General features: G+C 39.3%; 1 protein-coding gene across 3 annotated transcripts in view; it reads left to right on the top strand.

Moving 5' to 3' along the window:
* Positions 1 to 24,544, top strand: part of L3MBTL4 (L3MBTL histone methyl-lysine binding protein 4) — a 431,550-nt gene that overhangs the window by 72,367 nt on the left and 334,639 nt on the right. For all 3 annotated transcript variants that reach the window (XM_033178287.1, XM_033178288.1, XM_033178289.1), the window contains exons 2-3: positions 22,779 to 22,837; positions 23,163 to 23,265. In XM_033178287.1, the coding sequence (XP_033034178.1) occupies positions 23,194 to 23,265 (72 nt within the window). In that variant the 5' untranslated portion in view covers positions 22,779 to 22,837; positions 23,163 to 23,193. The remainder of the gene's footprint in view (positions 1 to 22,778; positions 22,838 to 23,162; positions 23,266 to 24,544) is intronic.

Genomic DNA, 24,544 nt, shown 5'->3' with positions numbered 1-24,544 from the left:
AAAAAAAAAAAAAAAAAGTTATAGAGGTTGTAGATGTTACAAATTGATATTATTTTCCTCTAGAGAGGTTCACCCTGTTTTCTGCAAGGCAGATGAATTGGGGGATGTATCACCTTAATCTAGCTGAGGTGAAGTTAGGTTACAGTTTCTGTAAGACTCAGTCTGTCTCTGGTTGCACCTTATTCCTCAAGCATTCCCATCCACAAATTTACTGAGAATTCTGTTGTGTTCACTTCCTCTCCTTGCTGAGTTTTCAGTGTTGATCTTTTGTCTTCACAGTACTATGTAACTGGTAGAAAAACTGTACTTTGCATTATTATGTTTATGGCTTAGCTTTTTTGCTTACCTTGCTGAATATCAGAGTAATGCTGTTCATGTGTTTGAGGGTCTTCAAGTCTCCAATTTTGATCCTCTGGCCTCCTAAGATCACGTAAGCTCTGCCATGGCCCTTTACCTGTGTAAATATAATCAGGAAAATGTCATATATTGACAACTTACCTCTCTGAGTTTCTCCTGTTGTTTTTTTTTTTTTTTTTTGGTTTTTGGTAATCTTACACTTTCTAGTTCTTATTTCTTTCATAGCTCTCCAGTGCCTTTATTAGTTTAGTATTTTATGTAGTCTCTTTTGTCATTCAAGAAAATATTGGTTAGTCTGCCTGAAAGTATTACATCCTACTCAGATACCCTCAAAGAATGTTTATTTGCAAAATTAAACAGTTTTTAGAAGCACTTGACATCATAGGGCTGGCCTGTGACTACTTGTGACCTTTCTTTTGAGCTGTTAGCTCCTAGATTTAATACATGAATGAAGGAATTAAGGAGTGACTACATACAACTTGTATTAGTCCATTTTCACACTGCTATAAAGATACTACCTGAGACTCGGTAATTTATAAACAAACGAGGTTTAATTGACTCATGGTTCCTTATGGCTGGGGAGGCCTCAGGAGACTTAAAATCCTGGCGGAAGGAGAAGCAGGCACCTTCTTCACAAGATGGCAGAAGAGAGTGTGAGCGTGTGAAGGAGGAATTGTCAAACGCTTATAAAACCATCAGATCTCGTGAGAATTCACTCACTATCAGAACAGCATGGGGGAAACTGCCCCCATGATCCAATCACCTCCCACCAGGTCCCTCCCTTGACATGTGGAGGATTAGCAAGATTACAATTCGAGATGAGATTTGGGTGAGAACACAGAGCCAAACCATATCACAGTTGTTCGAAGAATAACCTGGATTTGATAGGTGATCTTTAATGCATATCATTAGAGCAAAGAAGCATGCATTATTTTTAGTTTGCCAATTGATTTTAGAGTAGTCATGACAATCTAATACCCATATAATTATTGTGCTGTGATAGCATATTATTTTTATCTCTAAAAGAGCGATTGAGGCCAGGCACGGTGGCTCATGCCTTTAATCCCAGCACTTTGGGAGGCTGAGACGGGCGGATCACCTGAGGTCAGGAGTTCGAGACTAGCCTGGCCAATGTGGTGAAACCCTGTCTCTACTAAAAATGCAAAAATTAGCTGGGTGTGGTGGCAGGTGCCTGTAATCCCAGCTGCTCGGGAGGCTGAGTAGGACAATTGCTTTAACCCAGGAGATGGAGGTTGCAGTGAGTCGAGATTGTGCCACTGCACTGCAACCTGTGTGACAGAGCAAGACTCCATCTCAAAAAATAAAAAATAAAAATAAAAAATAAATAAGAGAGCAATCGATTTCTGAGAGCCTTGATACCTTAGAAAGACAAATTTTGGAGAGACAAAGGTAAACCACTAATGGTTCAAGAGAGGTCTTGGTACATGCTTTTCTTAGTGTTGCTAGAGTTATATTTGTCTTTCAGTGATTTTGGACATATATAAAGGGAACATTTCAGAAATGTCTTTACTGATCTTATTTAAATCCAGACACAGATTTGACAGAGGAAAGATAAAAATACATAATTGTCAATAGAGATTTAAAATTACATGGGCACTATGGTGAGGAAATCAGCTCATATCTGTTTGGGAATCACAAAGAAATCTCCTTACCCCCAAACAAACTATATCTTTCATAAACTAGAAGTAGATTTGCTATGTAGGACGTTCCTGTAAAAATTACTGTGTTTCCTCCACTAACCTATTGCCTGTAGGCTACTTCATTATTTTGAGGACCACTAGTAAGAAAAAACAATGCCAATTAAACAATTATATTTTGATGTTTTTAATCATGAAGAATGTATGTTCCTTTTTGAAGGAACTCCCCTTTACTTTTAAAACATATTTTATTATCATTTTGTACATATTTAAGAGAAAATTATGTTTAATAAACTGGATTAAAAAAAAAAAAAAAACGTGGCTGGGCGCGGTGGCTCAAGCCTGTAATCCCAGCACTTTGGGAGGCCGAGACGGGCGGATCACGAGGTCAGGAGATTGAGACCATCCTGGCTAATATGGTGAAACCCCGTCTCTACTAAAAAAATACAAAAAACTAGCCGGGTGAGGTGGCGGGCGCCTGTAGTCCCAGCTACTCCGGAGGCTGAGGCAGGAGAATGGCGTGAACCCGGGAGGCGGAGCTTGCAGTGAGCTGAGATCTGGCCACTGCACTCCAGCCTGGGTGACAGAGCGAGACACCGTCTCAAAAAAAAAAAAAAAAAAAAAAAAAACGTTGTCACCTTCCGAGTCTGAGTACTGAATCACTTTTGACTCAGAGTCATTGATGCCTGTGTTTTCCTGTACAGTATCACCCTTTGTGCCTTGGGGGTGTTAATGTTGAATCATTTCTTAAGAGGGTGTTCTAATATTATCTCTGGGTTTTTCTTCCAAGCTATTGACATGCATTCTGCATGTGATGGTATCATCAGATAGTTTACCTGACAACAACTGGGACTCCGGTTTTTTTTTTCAAGTGGTCTTAGGTCAACCTTTGTTGACCTAAGCATCAAAAGGTTACAGATGTTCTGTCAAGCTGCCAAGAGCCACAGCCAAACCTGTGCTTAGGCAGGCAGTGATGACTACATAAGAACTACTACCTGGTTAGCAGCACTGCAAGACTATCGTGATTTCACATGTGTCAAAATGTATAGAATGTGCTTTCTCAATCAAATATGGCATGGTTTGGAATGCTTTGTGGCCACTTAATATCTGGCTACTTCATACAGATGTGTTCTATATTTCTGGATAGAACATAGATAGCACAGATATATGTAACTTCCTGCAGAGAGAATGGAGAGAAAGGATGAGTTTAGTGCACTTACTGGCATTAATATTTGATATTCGAGGGTTATGGGGAAGATCATTGTAACATTATTGAGTGATTAGGAACATAAAGAGACACAGAGACCTTGAAAGTTGATGACAGAAAAAAGATGTCTTGTTTCCATTGATTTGCCGGAGAGATGCTTGTGGTTGTTCTCTTATGGCTGGAGCTATGCTCCCAGTTATGTAAACACGTACGTGTACATCTCTTCCCACCACACCTGCATCCTGCTTCTCCATGCTAATCTTATTCATAAACAAGTAGGTGTTTTTTATTTTTTTCTTTAGATGGAGTCTCACTTTGTCACCAGGCTGGAGTGCAGTGGCGCGATCTCGGCTCACTGCAACCTCCACCTCCTGGGTTCAAGCGATTCTCCTGCTTCAGCCTCCCGAGTAGCTGGGACTACAGGCATGCGCCACCATGCCCGGCTAATTTTTGTATTGTTAGTAGAGACGGGGTTTCACCCTGTTGGCCAGGATGGTCTCAATCTCTTGATCTCATGATCTGCCCACCTCAGTCTCCCAAAGTGCTGGGATTACAGGCGTGAGCCACCATGCCCGGCCCAATTAGGTGTTTTTTTTTTTTTGGCACCAAAGCCTTATCTCTTTTTGCTTTTTTTGTTTTCTAAAACCCATTCATTATCCTTATTATTGATTCCTACCTTTGAAAGTTTTGATACTTTTATTTTGTGGCAGCTCTTACTTTTCCTAAAATTTTAAATGCCATATTTTATTTTTACATTTTAACTAATTAAAAAGAATTTTGTTTTAACTTGTTTATCATTTTTGAGATCTTTTAAGTTAGTTGGAAGAACTCTTAAGACATCACAGAATGCAAATTGCATTCACAAAGTAGGGTGTGGTTAATGAGTTAGAGTGACATTGGGATTGCAATCCAAATCTTTCTCAGTGTTTTAAATTGCAGAACTATTTAGAGGGCATCTGTTCTCATGCTGTTGCCGCTGCAACTGCTACTGCTGCTTTCTAGCTTTCAAAATTTTTATTAGTCTGGATTCTTCTAGTTGCAAAGAACAGAAATGGCTGAACCAGAAAAGGGAAGTTATTAGCTCACAAGACTGAGCAGTACTAGGGTAGAGTTGGACCAGTCATGGCTGACTCCAGGGCTAGTCGCTCCCAACACTTGTCCCACCTTCCTCTGCATTGTCTTTGGTCTGAATGGACCTTTCTTTTACTTAGCAGCCCCTGCAGATCTAGGCTTACGTTCTGTGAACCTAACAGTCCTAGATAAAGAGGTTCTTCTGCATAGTATTTCTGATAAGAATCCTAGAATTGAATCTGTTTGGTTTTGATTAGGTTACACATCCATCCTTGAACCAATGACTGTGGCCAGGAGGGTGAATTTTATTGAATTGGCCCTTTCTAAGTTACCTGCCTACCCTGGAACCATGTGACTCAGAATGAAGCTCCCCAAACTAAAAATCAGGTAGCTGGACGAAGAGAAAGAGTGTGGGGCTGGCTAAACCGATAGGTTCTTCTTAACGCATTGTATGCTGTGAGCAGAAGCCCAGGGGTCTTCAGAACATGCAAACTATTTGACTTACCTTAACCAAGAGAATAGTTAAAACTACAATAGGGAGTCTGAGTTAGATTCAGCTCTGACTGGCTCAGGGCTTGTAGGATAACATTATTTCCCTGCTTTCAAATTATGTCAATTCAAGCCCGAAGGGTGAGAAGCTGATGACATGATATGAAGGCAGAGTTTCAAGGTGGCAAAAGTCCTTTCCTGGGAGTCAGGAGTCCTGAGTGCTATTTTCAGCTCTGAGAACATAGGCCAGTGATTTTTCTGCTGGATTGTGAGCTCCTAGAGGTCAGGGACTGTACTTAATCTTGCTTTTTACATTATTTCCTCTGTTTTGTTTTTAAATCTCGCCTTGTAAACGTACTGTTGGATATATGTTATCTTAATTTATCCTCCATGTATCTTCTTCTTGATACTTTTTAGCGCTTGATCTTCCTGTGCTTTATTCTGGGTGATTGCCTCCAATGTACCAGTTTTCACTTCTAAAAAGTAAACTTATTCGACATACCCACAGATGCTTCCATACTGTATTATGCATTTTATTTCCAGATTTTGTATTTACTTCTTTTTCAAATTTGTTCTTTTTAAAACAAAAAAAAATGAACAATGTTTTGTTCCGATCTTACCAAGTCTGTTTTTTTCACATATTTCATCAAGAGTTTATACATACTTGATTTTAAGTTCCTCTAGGCCTTTTCTGTTATGAAGACTTCTAGGGTATTCATGCTTCTGTTTGTTGCTTCTTATGACACTTAAGTTGGTGAGTTTCCTTGTGGGCTTTCTAGTTTTAGTCCAAGAGATTATCTTCAGTGAGACTTTTTTTTTCATACTAGTTTTGAGAGCATCCCAGGTTGTTGAGGTATTGCTATGGGGCAGTTTTACTATAATTGATTTGAGCTTTCTGCATTGCTGGGTAGGGGGAATTGGACCTCCACACCTGTATTTAGTACAAGCTTGGATCTCTGATTGCTAAGTGATTCTTGTTCCAACAGTGTTTTAGTGGGGTGGTCCTCCCCTGTGATACTGCCTAAGCCAGTGAGTGAAGGTTTATTAGTCCTTAATCAAAGATAGGACAACCTTTTGGATGATGGAGACACTTTCTAGCTCAAAACCATGCATTTAGCTTATGGCTTCAGTTTCTATCCCCCGATAGGAATAAAAAGCAAAGCACTTAATATGTGTATCTGATTTAGTTCCTCAGTTTTTTTTGTTTGTTTCTGACATTTGTTTTTTAATAATCCAGAACTCAGTTGTGTGATATAATAACTTTGCTGTATTTTCCCAATATTTCTTTTTTTCTCTGCATCTGCTCAGTTGACCTCTTGACCAGAAGTTACTTATTTTATATTTCTGTAGCCCTAGTGTCTTGTGTTGCACAAAGTGGAAAATAATTAGATAATAGATTTACAACATTTAAAATGTGTTTTAGTGTTTAGTAACTGCAAAAATATTTTTTTCTAGTTAGAAGAATTATAAGGCTAACAAGAAACCAGATCTGCTGCAGAGAAAGAAAGAAGCTTGAGTTTGTTTTATTGTCATATAAAGTGTTTGTAGTAGAAGTTTTAAAACACTTTCACAATATATGCATACTCTGGGAGGTAGAATCTTGACCCTCAAAGATGTCGGTATCCTGTTCCTTGGAGCCTGTGAATATGTTATGTTGTATGGAAAAGTGGAAATAAGGTTGCCAGTGAAATTAAGGTTGCTGATCAGTTGACTTTAAGGGAGATATTCTGGATTTTCAGGTGGACCCATGTAGTCGCATACTTACTTTAAATATGGAAGAGGGAAGCAGAAGAATCTATGTCTGGGTGATATATCCTGAGAAGACTTGATAAGCCAATGCTGGCTTTGAAGATGGAGGAAGGGGTCATGAGCCAAGGAATGCTGGAAGCATCTGGAAGCTGCGAAAGGCAAGAAAATGGATTCTCTTCTAGAGCCTCTGGACACACCCTTGGCGAAACCTTGATTTTTAGCCTAATGGGATCTATTTAGGACTTTTGACCTCCTTAACTATAAAATAATAAATTTGTGTTGTGTTAGGCCACCAAGTTGGGGTACGTTGTTACAGCAGCAATAGGAAATTAATTCATATACTCTGTGACCTGCGAGTTCCACTCCTAGGTATGGACTTAACAGAAATGTACTGAATGTATGTTTCAGCAAAATAAGTATAGTAGAATGTTTGAGTAGCATTTTTTGTAATATCCCAAAGCTGAAAATTACTCAAATACTCATCAGCAACCAAACGGATAAATGTGTTTTACACACTCTACAATACAATACAAGAATAAGAGTGAACTGTCTACATCTGCATACAACAGTATGGATGGGTGTCACAAACATTATGTTAGTAAAAGAAATGAGACACAGAAAACTATGCATACTGATATGATTTGGATGTCTGTTCCCTCCATAACTCGTGTCGAAACTTAATCCCTAATATGGCAATATTGAGAGATGCACAGCCTTTCAAAGGCAAGAGCCTTGAATGGATTAATCCATTTGTGGAGTAACAGATCAATGGGTAAATGGATTAATGAGTTATCATGGGAGTGGAAATGGTGGCTTCATAAGAAGAGAAAGGAGACATGAGCCCACGTGCTCAGCCCCCTCACCATGTGACACCTGTGGGCCTTGGAACTCTGCAGAGAGTTGCCACTTCAAGAAGGCCCTCACCAGATGTGTCCCGTTCAACCTTGAACTTCTCAGCCTCCATAAGTGTAAGAAATAAATTCTTTTTATTTATAAATTACCCAGTTTCATGTGTTACGTTATAAGCAACAGAAAATGGACAAAGACAAATACTCTGTAATTCCATTTGTAGAGTGCATAAAAAGAAACAGAAGGCCGGACGCGGTGGCTCATGTAATCCCAGAAGGCCTGTAATCCGAGCACTTTGGGAGGCTGAGGCAGGCGGATCATGAGGTCAGGAGATCGAGACCATCCTGGCTAACACGGTGAAACCCCGTCTCTACTAAAAATACAAAAAATTAGTCGGGCGTGGTGGCGGGCACCTGTAGTCCCAGCTACTCGGGAGGCTGAGGCAGGAGAATGGCGTGAACCCGGGAGGCGGAGCTTGCAGTGAGCGGAGATTGCACCACTGCACTCCAGCCTGGGCGACAGAGCGAGACTCCGTCTCAAAAGAAAAAAAAAAGAAAGAGAAAAGAAAAGAAACAGAAGTCATCTATTGTGTTAGAAGATGAGACAACCATCAAGATTTGTCTTGATTGAAGTGGTGACCAAGGGGTACACATTCGTATGTTCTGTTTCTTGATTGGGATGCTAGTTACATGTGTTCAGTGCATGAAAATTTATTGAGCTGTGCCCTAAGCTGTTATGCATTTTTCTGCATGTATGTTACACTTCAATTTTTAAAAAGAATATATCCCCAAACATCGTCCCATTTTCCAGCAGAGCTCTGCAGTGTATTCAGTGTGGGTGAGGCTGTGATTTGCCTTGGTCTCCCTGCCAGCTAAGCTGGAGAGTCAGATCTAGAACTTGTGTGACTGGATGACTTTTCCACTACTTCATTCTGACTTCTCGCCTATCACTGTATCAGATTAAAGTTTCCGTGGTACTAGTTTTTGATTTGCTGAATGAAAATTCTAATTAATAAATTCACAAAGATCTAATGCTATCCTGAAATGCTCCTGGTAGAGACATGTTCTAGCAACAAAATAGTTTGATTTTATTTCTGCATATAGTGTTTCATGTCATTTAATGTAGTATGTCATTTTGGCAGCAGTGCTGGTTGTCATGATTCAAGTGCCAGTGTATTAAAGATTTTCCTGGAAGGCAATTTATTTTAACAGTGCTTAGTGGTGTGATATTAGGAACATTCAATTTTGGCAAGGTTTCAGAGAGGCATTTGTCAGAAAATCTTTTGTAATGAGTATAGTCTGTCCTTCTCAATAAGCTATGAAGTGGTCTATTGTTTAAAATTTAGATTCCGTTTCTAGCTCTGCTACCAGCTAGTCACATGAGCTTAAGCAAGTCATTTATTTACACACGTTCCCACTACCTGACAGTCAAAGATGTATGTTAATATTACCCCTATGCATGAAACACATGCTTTGCCACTATAATGCAGCCAGGGGCAGCAGCAATATGCTTTTAGAAATGGAGCCATTAGGTAAGATGTTAAATTTTGGAGACAGACAAATTTCAGCTTTGCTGTTACTGGCAGTGTCACCTTGAGCTACTTCAGTGTAAAGGGGCTGTTGCCAAGCTGCCCGCATGTGCTTGGCACACAGTCAGAACTTACTTAATAAATGCAGTTACAGGGATGATGATAATTATGATTTGTTAAATGTCTTCATTGTTTTTTAAGGTTCTGAGCAAATGATTGCTGTTGAGGGAGTACGTAACGTGGTTACTTAATGATGATATTCAGGGGCAAATGTGACCTCTACAGAAATAAATATGAGAACATATAAAATTCCTCCTATATGCTACCCCTAATGTTGAATTTTTGTTTTAAATATTCAAATATGTAGTGAAGTGTAGAGAATAAGAAAATGAACAACTCTACGCTGGCTGTCCAGATTTAATAATCTCAGTACTTTGCCACACTTGCTTCTGCTTTTTGAAAGAAACAAAGCATTGCAATTACACTGGAAGTCTCCTGTCCCCAAACCTGTGTATCTTCACCCCTCGTGAGACGTAATTGCTGTGCTGTCATTGGTTTCATTTTCAGCAGTGTTGTTACATTTTAACCTGATGTGTGTGTGTGTTTCTGAAAGCAAACATTACATAAATGATGTATGGTATGTATCATCCTGCACCCTGTTCTTTTGGTTCAAATATATTTTATAGAGTTATCTGTGATAGAATATATATCACTGTAACTCATTTACTTTAAGTGCTGTATAATATTCCATTTTAAAATATATCACAATTTATTTATTCGTTTTCCTATTGATGAGTGTTTGGGTATTATCATACATTTCTTGTTATAGACGAAAGCCATGATAAACATTGTACCTTTTGCACATGTGCTAGAGGTTTTCTATCTATCTAGAAACAGCCAGGTTCTAGGCATGCATCGTTCCAGCCGTACTCAGCTTTATTAGATATTCCCAAGTGCTTCATCAAGTAGGTGTACCCATTTTCACCTCCTCAGCAGGATGTGAGAACTCCTGGTGCTTGCATCACACTCACTTCAACACTTGGTGAGCCTTACTTTTACCAGTCATATTCCTGGGTAGAGGAGGATATTTACGTTTAATATGCATTTCCCTGCTTTCTAGTAATAGTGTGTTTCTTTTCCTGCATTTATTATGTTTCCTTTTTCTAAGTGTTGCCTGTATTCTTTTACAGTTATTTTGCCCTGTACATAACTGAAAGATCATGTATTGTAGCTATTACAGTTAAATCAGTGTCATTGGGAGGAGTAGACAAATTAATGCACATACAATGCTTAATGTACTCTCTGTCCTATAGTAAGAAGAAATTAATATTGCTGACGCCCTGGGATGCCCAATAATGACATCAACAATAAAGATACTTATCAGTGGAAGAGAACTTCAGACCTGGGCAACCATTCTACATTCCTCTTACATTGTAGCCATGCAGTTGGATATGAAAAGTAAGCACAAGTAGATGATGACACCTCATAGCCCAGAGTGGGAAGCAGCCTTTCCTCCCCTGCTCATTATCCATCTCTCTTGCTCATAGAACCCTGCTTTCCTTTAGGGGAATTATGAGAGAGGACTTAGGGTTTTCCAGGAGGCAGATCCTCCGTTTCCCCATTGCTTTGTCCGAGAGTGCAGGAAGAAGATCTAAGACTGGACAATTGGATGCTCTTTCCCAGGACTTCGGCTTGAGAGAGAGAGACTCTAGCAAGAAGGGAACAGGTAGAGTAGTTAGTTCACTTATTCCAGGGGCGTCAGCAGTGAAAGAAATGAGGTGCCATGCTGATCAGGCCATGGGATGTTTGGTCTGCCATCTGCTTTCTTGACCCCTTTGTTTCTGTCTGATCTTGCCACAGATGTTAAATCTCTGAGCCTTGGATATTCTTACAATAGACACCTTTTTTGCTTAAGGGAGCCAGAGTCAGTTTATCTTTCTTGTGATTTCCATGTTTCGTCTCTGCTCAGATTTCATTTAGTGGAGCTAGCAATGTCAGGGCATAGCTTATGTCCTGTGTCAAGAAGGAGCAGGATGGAGGAGGCGGATGACCTGGGTCAGTCACAGACTCCGCCTTCCTTTGGAATAGTGTGATGTAATGAAGGTGGATGGGCAGGAGCACTGCATGCACCCTATCTTCTGCCTGTTGCCGACTGTACATGGTATGTTCTTACAAAAGATCAGGTGAGATACTTTCTTTTTCCAACCAGAAAAGGAGTAAGCCTTGCTGAAAAAGGGATTTCAAAGCAGGAAAAATGGACTGTTCAGTTAAAAGAAAACATGCTGTGTTCATTCTTTTACCTGTATCAACTTTTCTTTCTTATATTGGATGACTAGGGTACACCATTTAAAAGGACTTTAAGAAATCCTGTAATATTGTATTTATACAAGGCAACATACATATTTCAATACATAAGTTATGAAGTATAATAAAGATATATCTATAAAGCCACCATCCAACTTAAGAATGAAAACGTGATACTAATTTTCCTCCCCAAATGCTATACTGAATTTTTTGTATATGCTTCTTCAAAAAAACTTTACTGTATAAGTAAAGAGGTAGTTTACTTTATATATACTACTTATATAGTTTACCATATATATCTAAGGTGCATATTGAGGGCTTTAGCTTGATTTTGTATTTTAAAAAATGGTAGTATAAAGCTGGGCATGGTGACATGTACCTGTAATCTCAGTTACTGGGGAGGCTGAGTCAGGAGGATCACTTGAACACAGGAGTTTGAGTTCAGCCTGGGCAACATAGCAAGATCCCATCTCAATAAAAGTAGTATATAGTCGTCTGGCTTGCTTTGCTCATTCAACATTATTGATAATATTTATATTCTCACATATGTAGTTGCAGTTGATTTATTTTCATTGTATAATGTTATATTGTCTGAATATGCCACAGTTTATTTTCTCAGATTCCTGTTGATAGTTGTTCAGATTGTTTTCATTTTTTTCCCATTAACATGAACTTATCTCTTAATTTTATGTAATTGCTGGAGCCATGGGGTCATGGAATTTGCTGGAATTATCTTCAACTTTCAAGTTCATGCTGAGTTGCTTTTTATGGGTTGCAACATTTAATCTTCTTCCAGCAGAGTGTGAGAGTTGTCATAGCTCCTCAACCTTGCCAACATCTAGTAGTGACAGACTTCTTAATTTTTGTCACTCTAGTGGGGATGAATTGGTAGCTCATTGTGGTTTCTTTCTTCATTTCCGTGATCACTAATGAGGTTAAGCAACTTTTCATAAATTTCTGTGTGAAGTGCATATTCAAAGCTTTGCCCTTTTTTGTATGGATTGTTCTATCTGTCCGCTATTGCTATAAAAATACTTCAAAATTCAATGTCTTGACACATTAGTAGATCTTTAGGCCACTCACGTTTGGGCTGATCTACGCTGGGCTTGACTGCATGGTTTTATAAAAGACTTCATTTCAGGCTCAGGTGCATTCTACCTGTGTTTGTTCTGGGAGCCCACTCTAAAGGAGCAGAGGCTAACTAAAGCATGATCTTTTAATGGCAAGTAACTGCAGTGTCATGAGCTGAAAACAAGCTGCACACACACATTTTAAGCCTCAGCTTGCCCCGCATCTGCTATCGGTCAAAGCAAGTCATAGTACAAGCCTGAGTTGAGTGCCTTTGGTCCAACAAGGACTAAGGAGCCTCAGCTCCTGTGACTTTGCAAGGCTCCACCCCTGTGGCTGCTCTCAGGGGCTGGCACTGAGTTCCTGCAGCTTTTCCAGGAGCATGGTGCAAGGTGTCGGTTGCTCTACCATTCCAGGGTCTGGAGGGCAGTGGCCTTCTTCTTACATCTCCACTAGTCAGTGTTCCAGTGAGGACTCTGTGTGAGGGCTCCAACCCCACATTTCCCCTCTGCACTGCCCTAGCAGAGGTTTTCCATGAGGACTCTGTCACTGCAGCAGGCTTCTGCCTGAATGTCTAGGCTTTTCCATACATTGTCTGAAATCTAGGCAGAGGCTCCCAAGCCTCAACTCTGTGCACCTGTGGGCTTAATACCATGTGGAAGCTGCCTGTACCTGCTGAAGTAGTGGCACAAGCTGTATATGAGCCCCTTAGAGCCATGGCTGGAGCTGGAGTGGCTGGGATGCAGGGAGCAGTGTCCCGAGGCTGCACAGGGCAGCAGAGGCCCCTGGGTGTGACCTACAAAACCATTCTTCCCTCCTTGGCCTCCAGACCTGTGATGGGAGGGGCTCCCACAAATATCTCTGAAATGCTTTCAGGGCCTTTACCCTGTTGTCTTAGCTATTACGACTTGGCTCCTCTTTACTATGCAAATTTCTATAGCCTGCTTGAATTCTTTCCATGAATATGGTCTTTCCTTTTCTACCACATGGCCAGGCTGCAAATTGTCCAAACTTTTACACTCTGCTTCCTTTTTAAATATAACTTGCAATTTCAGCTCATTTCTTTGCTCACATATATGAGCATAGGCTGTTATATGAGCCTAGGCAGTTAGAAACAGCCAGGCGACTTCTTGAAGGCTTTGCTGCTTAGGAATTTCTTCCACCAGATACCCTAAGTCATACGTCAAGTTCAAAGTTCCCGAGATCCTTAAGGCAAGGTCACAATGCAGCAAAGCTCTTTGCTAGTGCTTAATAAAGTGACCTTTGCTTCAGTTCCCAATAACTTCATTTCTATCTGAGATCTCCTCAGTTTGTACTTCACTGTCCATATCACTATCAGCATTTTTGTCACAACCATTCAAGAAGTCTCTAGGAAGTTCCAAACTTTCCTTCATCTTCTTGTCTTCTTCTGAGCCCCCTAGACTCTTCCAACCTCTGTTGTTATCCAGTTCCAAAGCTGTTTCCACATTTTCAGGTATCTCTATAGCAATGCTCCACTCCTTGGTATCAATTTTCTGCATTAGTTCATTCTCGCATTGCTATAAAGAAATACCTGAGACTGGGTAATTTATTAAGAAAAGAAGTTTAATTGGCTCATGGTTCTGCAGTCTGCACAGGAAGCATGGTGGCTTCAACTTCTGGGGAGGCCTCAGGAAACTTACTGTCATGGCGGAAAACAAAGGAGAAGCAGGCATTACTCACATGGCTGGAGCAGGAGGAAGAGAGAGAAGGGGGAGGTGCTACACACTTTTAAACAATCATATCTCATGAGAACTCACTCACTGTTGCCAAGATAATACCAAGGGGGAATTCTGCCCTCATGATCCAATCACCTCCCACCAGGCCCCACCTCCAACACTGGGGATTACAATTCAACATGAGATTTGGACAGGAACACAGATCCAAATCATATTAACTGGAGTCACCCTGTTATCAAATACTAGATCTTATTCTTTCTAACTATTTTTTAGTACCCATTTACCATCCTCAGTTCTGCATCACCCACCACTACCCTTCCCAGCCTCTGGTAACTGTAATTCAGTTCCACCCATATTGTTGCAAATGACAGGATCTCACTTTTTATGGCGGAATAATACTCCATCATGTATATGTACCTCATTTTCTTTATTCATTCATCTGTTCATGGACACTTAGGTTGCTTCCAAATCTTGGCCCTTATGAGTAGTGGTTCAGTAAACATGGGAGTGCAGATATCTCTTTGATATACTGGTTTATTTTTTTTTCCTTCCCTCTCTTCCTTCCTTCCTTCTTTCCTTCCTTCCTTCCTTCCTCCCTTCCTCCTTCCCTCCCTCCCTCCCTCCCTCCCTCCATTCTCTCTTCCTTTCCTTTCCTTTCCCTTTCCCTTTCCCTTTCCCTTTCCTTTCCTTTCCTTTCTTTTTCTTTCCTCTCTTTCTCTTTCTTTTCTTTTTCCGAGACAGGGTCTCACTCTGTCACCCAGACTGGAGAGCAGTGCCATGATCCTGGCTCACTGAAGCCTTGCCCTGCAATGCTCATGCAATCCTCACACCTCAGTATCTCATGTGCTGCCATGCCTGGCTAATTTTTTTTTAAATTTGTATATATGAGGTTTCACTGTGTTGCCCACACTGGTCTTGAACTGCTAGGTTCAAGCAGTTCTCCTGCCTATGCCTCCCAAAGTTCTAGCGTTACAGATGAGAGCCACCATGCCCATCTGTATTTCCTTTCCTTTCATAAAAAATATTTGTATTACAATAGCTTTTAGTTTTTGATTACCTGGATAAATTGTATAGTGATATTGATCTGCAGTTTTCTTTTCCTTTATCGATTTTGTTTTGATATACCCTTTCCTGGTTTTGGTGTCAGTGTTACTGGCTTCCTAGAATGAGTTAGGAAGGATTTCCTCTTTCTCAGTCTTTCAGAATAGTTTCAGTGGGATTGGCACCAGTTCTTCAAACATCTGGTAAAATTCAGCTGTGAATTCATCTGGCTCTGTGCTTTTTTTGTTGACATTTTAAATATTACTGATTCAAACTCATTGCTTGTTATTGGTCTGTTCAGGGTTTCTATTTCTTCCTGATTTAATCTAGGAGGTTGTATGTTTCTAGGAATTTATCCATTTCCTCTAGATTTTCTAGTTTGTGTGCACAGAGGTGTTAATATAGTCTCAAATGATTTTATATATTTCTATGGTTTTTGTTGTAATATTTTCATTTTCATTTCTAATTGAGTTTATTTGAATCTTTTCCTTTTTATGGTTAGTATTGCTAATAATGGTCTATCAATTTTGTTCATATTTTCAAAGAAGCAGCTTTTTGTTTCATTGACTTTTTTTTGCTGTTGTTGTCTCAGTTTCACTTGGTTCTGCTCTGATGTTTGTCGTTCCTTTTCTTCTGCTAGCTTTGGGTTTAGTTCTTCTTTCTGTAGTTCTTTGAGGTGTGACATTAGGTTGTCAATTTGTGAACTTTCAGACTTTCTTATGGGCATTAATGTTGTAAACTATACTCTTAGCATTACGTTTGCTATATCCCAGAGGTTTTAATAATCTGTGTCACTATGGTCACTCATGTCAAAGAATTTTTAAATCTCCATCTTGGTTTCATTGTTAACCCCAATATAATTCATGGGCAGATTGTTTAATTTCCATGTATCTATATAGTTTTGAGGGTTCTTTTTTGAGTTAATTTCCAATTTTATTCTACTGTGGTCTGAGAAGATACTTAATATGATTTTAGTATTTTAAAATGTATCAAGACTTGTTTTGTGGCCTATTATATGGTCTATCTTGGAGAATGCTCCATATGCTGATGAGAAGAATGTATATTCTGCAGTTCTTTGGTAGAATGTTCTATAAATATATGTTAGGTTCATTTGTCCTGGCATGTAGTTGAATTCTATTGCTTCCTTGTTGACCTTCTGTCTCGATGATCTGTCTGGTGCTGTCAGTGGAGTGTTGAAGTCCCCCAGTATTATTCTGTTGCTGTTCTATCTCATTTTTCAGATCTGGTAGTAATTGTTTTATGAATCTGGGAGCTCCAGAGTTAGGTTCCTATAAATTTAGGATTGTAATATCCTCTTGTGGGATTGATCCTTTTATTATTATATAATGACCTTCTTTGTCTTTTTTTTTTTTTTTACTCTTGTTGTTTGAAATTCTGTTTTATCTGACATAAGGATAGCAACTCCTGCTAGCTTTTGGTTTCCATTTGTGTGGAATATCTTTTTTCACCCCTTTACCTTGAATTTATATGCATTTTTATGTATTAAGTGGGTTTCTTGAATACAGATATTTGGTTTATGGTTTTTCTATCCATTCTGCCAATCTGTATCTTTTAAGTGGAGCATTTACACCATTTACTTTCAACATTAATATTGAGATGTGAAGTCCTATTGCAGTCCTCATATTAATTGTTACCTAGATGGTTTGTTTTCTTATTGTTTTATAGTCCCTGTGAGTGTTATTGTGTTATTGTTTTATAGTCCCTGTGAGTTTTATGCTTTCAAGAGATTCTATTCTAGTGCATATTGAGCTTCTGTTTGAAGATTTATAACTCCTTTTAACATTTCTCATAAGGCTGATCTGGTAATGACAAATTCCCTCGGCATTTGTTGGTCTGAAAATTGCTTTATTTCTCCTTCATTTGTGAAACTTAGTTTTGCTGGATACAGTATTCTTGGCTCTCAGTTATTCTGTTTAAGGAGGCTAAAATAAAATCCCAATTCCTTCTGGCTTTTCAGATTTCTGCCAAGAAGACTGCTGTTAGTTTGATAAATTTTTCTTTATATGTTACCTGTTGCATTTTGTCTCATTGCTCTTAGAATTCTTTCCTTCATGTTGATTAGATAGCTTGATGACTATATACCTTGGTGATGTTCTTTCTGCAGTGAGTCTCCCAGGAATTTTTTGAGCTTCTTGTGTCTGGACATCTAAATCTCTAGCAAGACCAGGGATGTATTCCTTTGTTATTCCATCAAATAATTTTTCTAAACATTTTGTTTTATCTTCTCCTTCAGGAACACCAGTTATTTTTAGAATTGGACCTTTTACATAATCCCAAATTCCTTGGAGAGTTTGTTAATTCCTTTTGATTTATTTTTTAAATTTTTGTCTGATTGGGTGAACAAAAGCCTTATCTTCGAGCTCTGAAATTTTTTCTTTTACTTGGTCTAGTCTGTTGTTAAAACTTTCCACTGCATTTTTTAACTCCCTAAGTGTGTCTTTCATTTCCAGATGTTCTGATTGGTTTTTCTTTAAAATATCTGTCTTTGGATAACATTTTTCATTTATGTCTTGAATTGTTTTTTTCATTTCTTTATGTTGGTTTTCAGCTTTTCTGGTATCTGCTTGAGTAGCTCAGTAATCAGCCTTTTGAGTTTTTTATGTGGTATTTCAGAAGGATGTGACTTTCATGTTAATAGTTCATTAGAGCCTAATTTGGCTCTTGGTGCTTTTAGTGCTCAGTAATTTGTATGGGTTCCTTGGTTTTAGTGAATCTTTGTATTGTGGCTTTCCCAGATGCCTGTTGTAGCACCAATGTGCTCAGTGTGTGAACAAGTTCAGCGTCTCCTATGGGGTTGGAATGGCAGAGATCTCTTGAAGCTTATCTTGTTTCCCCACAGTGTGTATGTATGTATGTACATATGTATGTATGTATGTATTTTGTCCCAGTATTTTATTTATTTACTGGGTTGAATAGTTAAAGCTTCAGGCCGGTAGGGAAAGTATCCCTGGGTAGAAACTGGTTTTGGCTAAAGCAGGTGGGTAAATGCAATACCCAATAGTGGGCAGATGTCCCAGCCTTGATAGAGGTGGCTGGAGGAGCTTTCAGTGAAAAACACTGAGGTCTTACCAGGGGGAAGGGTAGGAGCCACCTTATTTCTTCTGCTAGGCCAGCAGGAAAGTGATCCAACTCCCAGATGCACTCCTGACTCAATGTTCCAGCTATTCATATGAGACAGGCACCTGTTTTCAAGTCTAGGAATGTTGATGTTCCAAGTATAGAGGAATTGTGACTCCACTTCTTGTGCAAGCCTGAATCTGAAGGGCACTCCTACTGTGAGGATGCTGTCACCCTAAAGTGTTCCAGAAAGGCTGTCTATAGATACACTCATGTCAAGCTCTTATAGGAGAAGCCCCAGCTGTGTTTGCAGTAATGGATAAGAGAGAAAAGAAGTCTCCTTCTCCAAGACTCTTCATGAGCACCAGCATTGCACTCATGCCTCTGCTGAAAGAAACTTCCCATGAGCAGAATGTTCTGGGACTTAAGGCCTGGTATCCAGACTCTTTTGTCTCATGGGGTGTTCCCTTGATGTGGTGTACTTCCCCTTCCCCTAGAAGTTGGAGTCGCTGAGAGCCAGACCACTGTTAACACTGCTATTCCTCTGAGTAGCCACCCCATGGGGCTGCCACATTTCAGGCTGGTGCTGCTGATTATCTGCAAGGGACCCAGTGATGTGACCTGTCCTTATGTCTCCCAGCAGTGGGTGCCAGCACTAGCTCTGATAGGGGTGGCAGGGGAGTGACATAGACTCAGTGAGAGTAATGTAACTGTTTAGGAAATTCTGAGTTTCAGTCAACCTCTGTGATACCCTTTGGACCCCGAATCTTGGGACTTACTGTGCTATTCTCATAAAGTATTATGTAAGACTTATGGGTGCAGAATTAATACATAATTAACTATCAGTATTTTAAGATTCCAAAATAGGTCATAAAGGCAAAATTTTAAAAAAATGAGAGCAGGTGGCTGCCATGACATAAGTAAAGTGACAATAAAGAGCCACTACGCAGATAGGCTCCACATGAGGGCCAGTGGTTCCCACAGAAAGTTTGTTGTCAGTTTCTGCCTTAAATCACTGTATGTAGCAGGGATTTGTCTAGTGTACTGAGTGGCTAAGTTTCAGATAACTAAACTTATAATGGAGTTACAAAAGCTACAGCACAGTATGGTGTTCAAAGATGGACCCCAGAATTCTGCTGTCTGGCTACTTGTCTGTTATATAACCTTGGACAAATGACTTAACCCCTTGGTGTTTCCTCTTCTGTGAAATGAGGGTGACAGTGGTACATATATTGTTGGGCTGTCATAAGTATTAATTGAAAGTGTATGTGTAGAGGGCTGATAGCTGTGCCTGGTACATTAGTACTCAAGTAATGTTAGCTATTATTAATGCCATTAAGAAGGATCAATAATTCATGCATAAGTTATCAAACTTCATTCACTTGTAATCATTTATTAATTTATTCAAACATTATGTATTATTAACATCAAGTATCAACCAGATGAATAAATTCTAGGCTGGCAATATCTTTGAAATAGTGGGAAATCAGTACAGTGATCAAAAATTTGTATTCGATATTTTGGTGATACACTCATTTAAGATATGCGCAGTGTCCTAGAACCACCAGGAATGTTCTTTCACCGTGCATGTTGTTAGACCTATTGTCCCTCCTGTGAACATCCAGGCCACTCTGTAATTTTTTAATGGCATGTATTACATTTCTTATTAATTTATGTATGTTTCTTACCCATATGGTACCATATGATTTATTGTTTAAACTGGGATATTTTGGGGGAGTGAAAGCAGTGCTGTTAATCCTTATGCCAGGATGAGTGGCAGAAGGCAGACGTACCTTGGGTTATCCAGGACATATGGCTGCTATACTTATCTCCCTTTAGAGGGTGTGTGATTAATCGGCTTCATATTCCTCAAGGTACCTGTAACTATACTGGTGATTAATAGATGATCAATAAAATGTTTTTGAAAGAATTAACAAATAGCACCTGGACATAGACAGATAGTGAATTATTTTATTATTTATAGACTCCTTCCATTTGAAGTATTCAGATGCTTCCTAAGTATCAGTCTAATTTATCTCCTTAGTATTTGGCAACATGCAGACAGAGAATTCTACTATGAAGGGAAATTAAACTCATTTAGAGGATTAAATTGAAAAATTAGTACACTATTTTCAATTTTTACACAGAAATACAAAACATTTATATGTAGTTATCTATGTTGTTTTTTTAAAATCTAAAACACTATTTAGAAGCTTCTCTAATTAAAATCACTGAAGATCACCTTGTCTATGGTAGGTGGTGCTTGGGCATTGTCACAAAGCCAGGGGACACTGAGCACAGCTCAGTGTAGTTGGTACATGCCTTTACTTACCCTGGATAATGTGTTTCTTTGATGTGTTGTGTAATTTGATATTATTCTCTTTTTTTACTCCAAAAACTTTATCTATATTTTCAAAGCTCAGCAAGGAGACGTGGCTGATGTGACATTTGGGGCTTCCTGGGAGCAGGCCATATATTATGGACAATCAGAGTAATCCGTGTATTTTGATACCATGCCAAGGACATCAAGTTAGGTTTATTTCAAAAGAAATGGCCTATTCGGTTGGGTAGAATATGTTCTTTGCATTGACATTTTAAAGGATTATACAAAATCTCTCTTTATCCCTGTTTTTCTCTGTATTAGACTATCTATCATCTATCTGTCTGTCTGTCTATCTATCTATCTATCCATCCATCTATCTGTCGTCTGTATGTCATTTGTCTCCTATGTATTTAATGGTATCTTGTATTTGATTCCCTTTTTGTCTAGCAGCAAAATCTTGCATGGATTGTTTGGTGACTTTTATATTTTTGCTTTATTATTTCTAAATCCAGAGGAAATTCATTATTACCAAATTGTATGTTGAAATTTCTCCTCAAAGTATAAAAACTTTCATTTTTTCCCCCGATATAAAATAATGTGAATTCAGGCTTTCTTGTTGTTTTAAACAAATCAAGGTTATTGAGATAACTGCCAGAGATTAGCAAGGCAGATCATTTTGATGGTGAGGAGAAAAATGTCAGTAGCCAGATGATTTCAGTTTGACAAGCCGTGGGGTATTATTCGTCGTGAAAGGCAGGACAGCCTTGGCAGTGCTTGTGTCTTGTGCAATAATACTTTGCTACAGGCATCAAGTCTATGCTGTTCATTTGCATAGATGTTCAGAGAATTACCAGAAGCTAGGCATGAAAAATTGTATTTACAATCTTCAAAATGAATGTGATGTTATTGAATTTAGTACATAAGTGCCTGTCTTAAGAATATAAATATCATCTGACTAGAAGCAAAAGGATATGTGGAAAGGAAGTTTTTTTGTTTGTTTGTTTATTTTTTGTTTTGTATATTAAAGAAAAAGGGAAAGGAATTAATTTTGAGAACTGTGCTCACTCTAGTCATACAGCATTATAAAAGATAATATCTGGATCAAGAACTAATATTCACTGGATTTAAGGGCTTGAGGCCTCTCTGTAATTCAGAGAGACATGTTTATGTAGTTGAAGTCAATAAACACATATTGAGAGACTGCTGTGAGCCAGGTAATACCTAGACAGTGGAAAATAAGAACCAGTAATTCACAGTCCTTGTCATCAGGATGCTTACAGGCTCAGAAAGGGAGGCATATCTGCAAACAAAAACCACAATAAAGGTATGCACACGAAATGCAATATAGAAAAGACACACTTGGTTTACTTGGAGCAGGAGGTAGGCAAGGAAGACCTTCTTGAAAGCTGTGAAGTCTCTTTTAGTGGGGTCAGAAAGGACGAGTTAGAATTAGATAAGTTGAAAGAGGGAGGGCAGACAATGGGGAAGGTGTTCAGAGGTTGAGGGACCAGCAGAAGTATGGAGTGGAGAAGCAGCAGGAAGCTTGCTTTGCAAAGAACTTTAAGACCTTTGGATTGACTGCAACATAAAATTGGAATGATCAGAGTTAATAGGAGTAGAGGAAGAAGGTAAATTCAATAAATGTTTTGTAAATTAAAAATCAACAAAACCTGATGGCAAAATGTACGGTGTGATATAAAGGATGACATGATGGCAACTTCTAGTTCTCTGGCTCAGACATTAGCCCAGAAGGTAGTATTGTTTGAATGAGAAAAAGATGCATTTTCTCCTGGGATGATGCAGGCCATGACAGGTGAACTGTGGGTGTAGAGCCCACGGTGGATTTCAGCCTCCACTTGCCCCTTGGGTTGGTGCTCTTGGGTCGTTTACAGTCTGAACAACCGTAAGAGGAAGCTCTGGGCAAATGGGTGGCCAGTTATCATTGCAAATAGGAGGAGAACCTAGAACTGGGAGGCAGTGTGGAGGGAGATGAGCTCGGTTGCAAATATGTTACATTTGCCATATTTGGAGTGTCATTGTTCAGGTGGAAATGTCAATGAAGAAGTTGGATATGTCTTTGTAAAGCACTGGAGACTATAGATTAGTTAGGGCTATTAAAAGTTTTAAAAAATTATATTTCAATTGTTAACATTATTTCAAAGTGAATGACTTTTGAATTGTAGCTCCAGTGGAACTCATTTGGTATTGGTGGTTGGTTCTCCAAAATGGTTGACCTGCCCTATAAAAAAAATTCGTTTCAAATAACTTTTCAAAGAATGTCTACCACTGTTTATGAATATACAGAAGAAGGGTCATGATGAATTGGATTGGTGAAATATTTTCTTATTTTCTGTTTCAGATTGTTGTGCTATGCCTTGTATGACTAAAACCTCTTACCAAGAATACCTGTCAGACCATGTGAGTACAGAACCTGTGCAGTTTGATTGCAGTGAATCCTAATTGGTTAGGTCAGCTAAGCAAAAAAGCAAACATTTTATTCCAGATAGGACCAAAAACAACATTTTATAAATTCTAGATGAGGTAGAAAACGCATTTCCTCCCCCTTGTCTTATTATTATATTAAAGACTATAAAACCAATTGCAAAATTGTTGTCAACTTTATCAGGTTATTTATAGCAACCAATTAGGAGAAGTATAATTGAAAGCATTTTCTTGTTTGCTTCTGTAATTCTAAAGGGGTCACGCCCCCATCCCCAACTTCTTATGTGACCCTGTTTTACAGAAAACCACTGCCAAGGAGTGCAGGGGTGGCAATGAAACAGCCCAACAGGAAAAGGAAGCTTCATGTGGATTCGAAAGAGCGTCTGGATCAGGACGGACACTTGGTGAGATGTCACTCCCCGGACCCTTCCTCACGGTGTGTGCTCGCTACCAAAATGCACCATGGAGTAGTAGAGTTCGCATAACCACACTGAGGGGCTTTTCAGTCACTGGAAGCGATGTGGCTTCTGCTTGACTTTTATGTGTAGTGGTATAGAATATAAGTGTTACTAAAGTCTGATATATTTTAAAAGGTGATCTTAATTTTAAAGGTGAAAGGAGACCTTTTCTTTCACAAAGATGGAGGTAATCAATCATTCTCAAGTAAGAGAACGGAGGCTGTAAACTGCAGGGGGTTGTATTAGGGTTCTCCAGAGAAACAGGACCGCCTAGGATGAGCGTATGTGTATATGTGTGTGATTTTTTTGTGTGTTTGTGTACACACACACACACACACAGTGAGAGAGAGCTAGCAAGCGAGAGAGAGTGAGAGGGAGAGAGACTTATCTTAAAAAGAGGAATTTATTGAGGCGCATCGTGGGGGCTGACATGTCTGAAATATGCGGGGCAGCCTGGCAGGTTGGAGGCCCAGGGAAGAGTTGGTGCTGCAGTCTTGAGTCCAGGTCAGTCTGCAGGCAGAATTCCTTCTTCCTCGGGGGACCTGTTTTTTCTCTTAATGCCTTCAACTGATTAAATGAGACCCACCCGCATTACAGGGTGATCTGCTTTGTTCCAAGCCTGCTGATTTGAATGTTAATCATATCTAAAACCATACCTTCACAGCAACATCTAGACACTTAGAAGGCATAATGTTCACTATGCCTGTAGTCACCGTGCCTGTTCTGTTTCCTTGTGACAGCTTAATGTATTCCTGCAAATTTAAAAGTTAGCAGAATGACCAGAAGACCTCCATGGTGACCATTTTTGGGGATGGTGGGCCATTACAGCATTCTCATCTGTGACGCTTCATTGGCTCTTAGCATTTATTTGGATGTGGATTTTGGGGTCTTCATGTGGTTTGTGGTTATACATTTACACATTGCAGTTGCTGAAGTGACATCGTGTAATACATTTTCTTTTTGTTCAGTTCCAGGTTGGGTGTGGTTTGATGAACTCCAGACATTAAATGAGACATCTCAAGGAATGATCTAGTGTGAGGTTGGTTTCAAGGTGTTCAGAATAGGTCTATGTCAAATTCTGGAGCCATTCCCTCAGGATTAGCCTCACTGGGCAATAGGGTGATTAACACTGGGCCAGGGGCCAGTTCCCTGAGTCCAGATTGCTTGCTTTTCTTAGATCAGTTCCAGGAGAGTTTAGAGCTCTAAATGTATAAGGGAAGAACTT

This window comes from Trachypithecus francoisi, unplaced genomic scaffold (assembly GCF_009764315.1).
Source record: "Trachypithecus francoisi isolate TF-2019V2 unplaced genomic scaffold, Tfra_2.0 Lachesis_group19, whole genome shotgun sequence".
Lineage (NCBI taxonomy): Eukaryota > Metazoa > Chordata > Mammalia > Primates > Cercopithecidae > Trachypithecus > Trachypithecus francoisi.
Note: the sequence above shows the minus strand (reverse complement) of the source record. Positions and strands in the feature narration are given on the sequence as shown.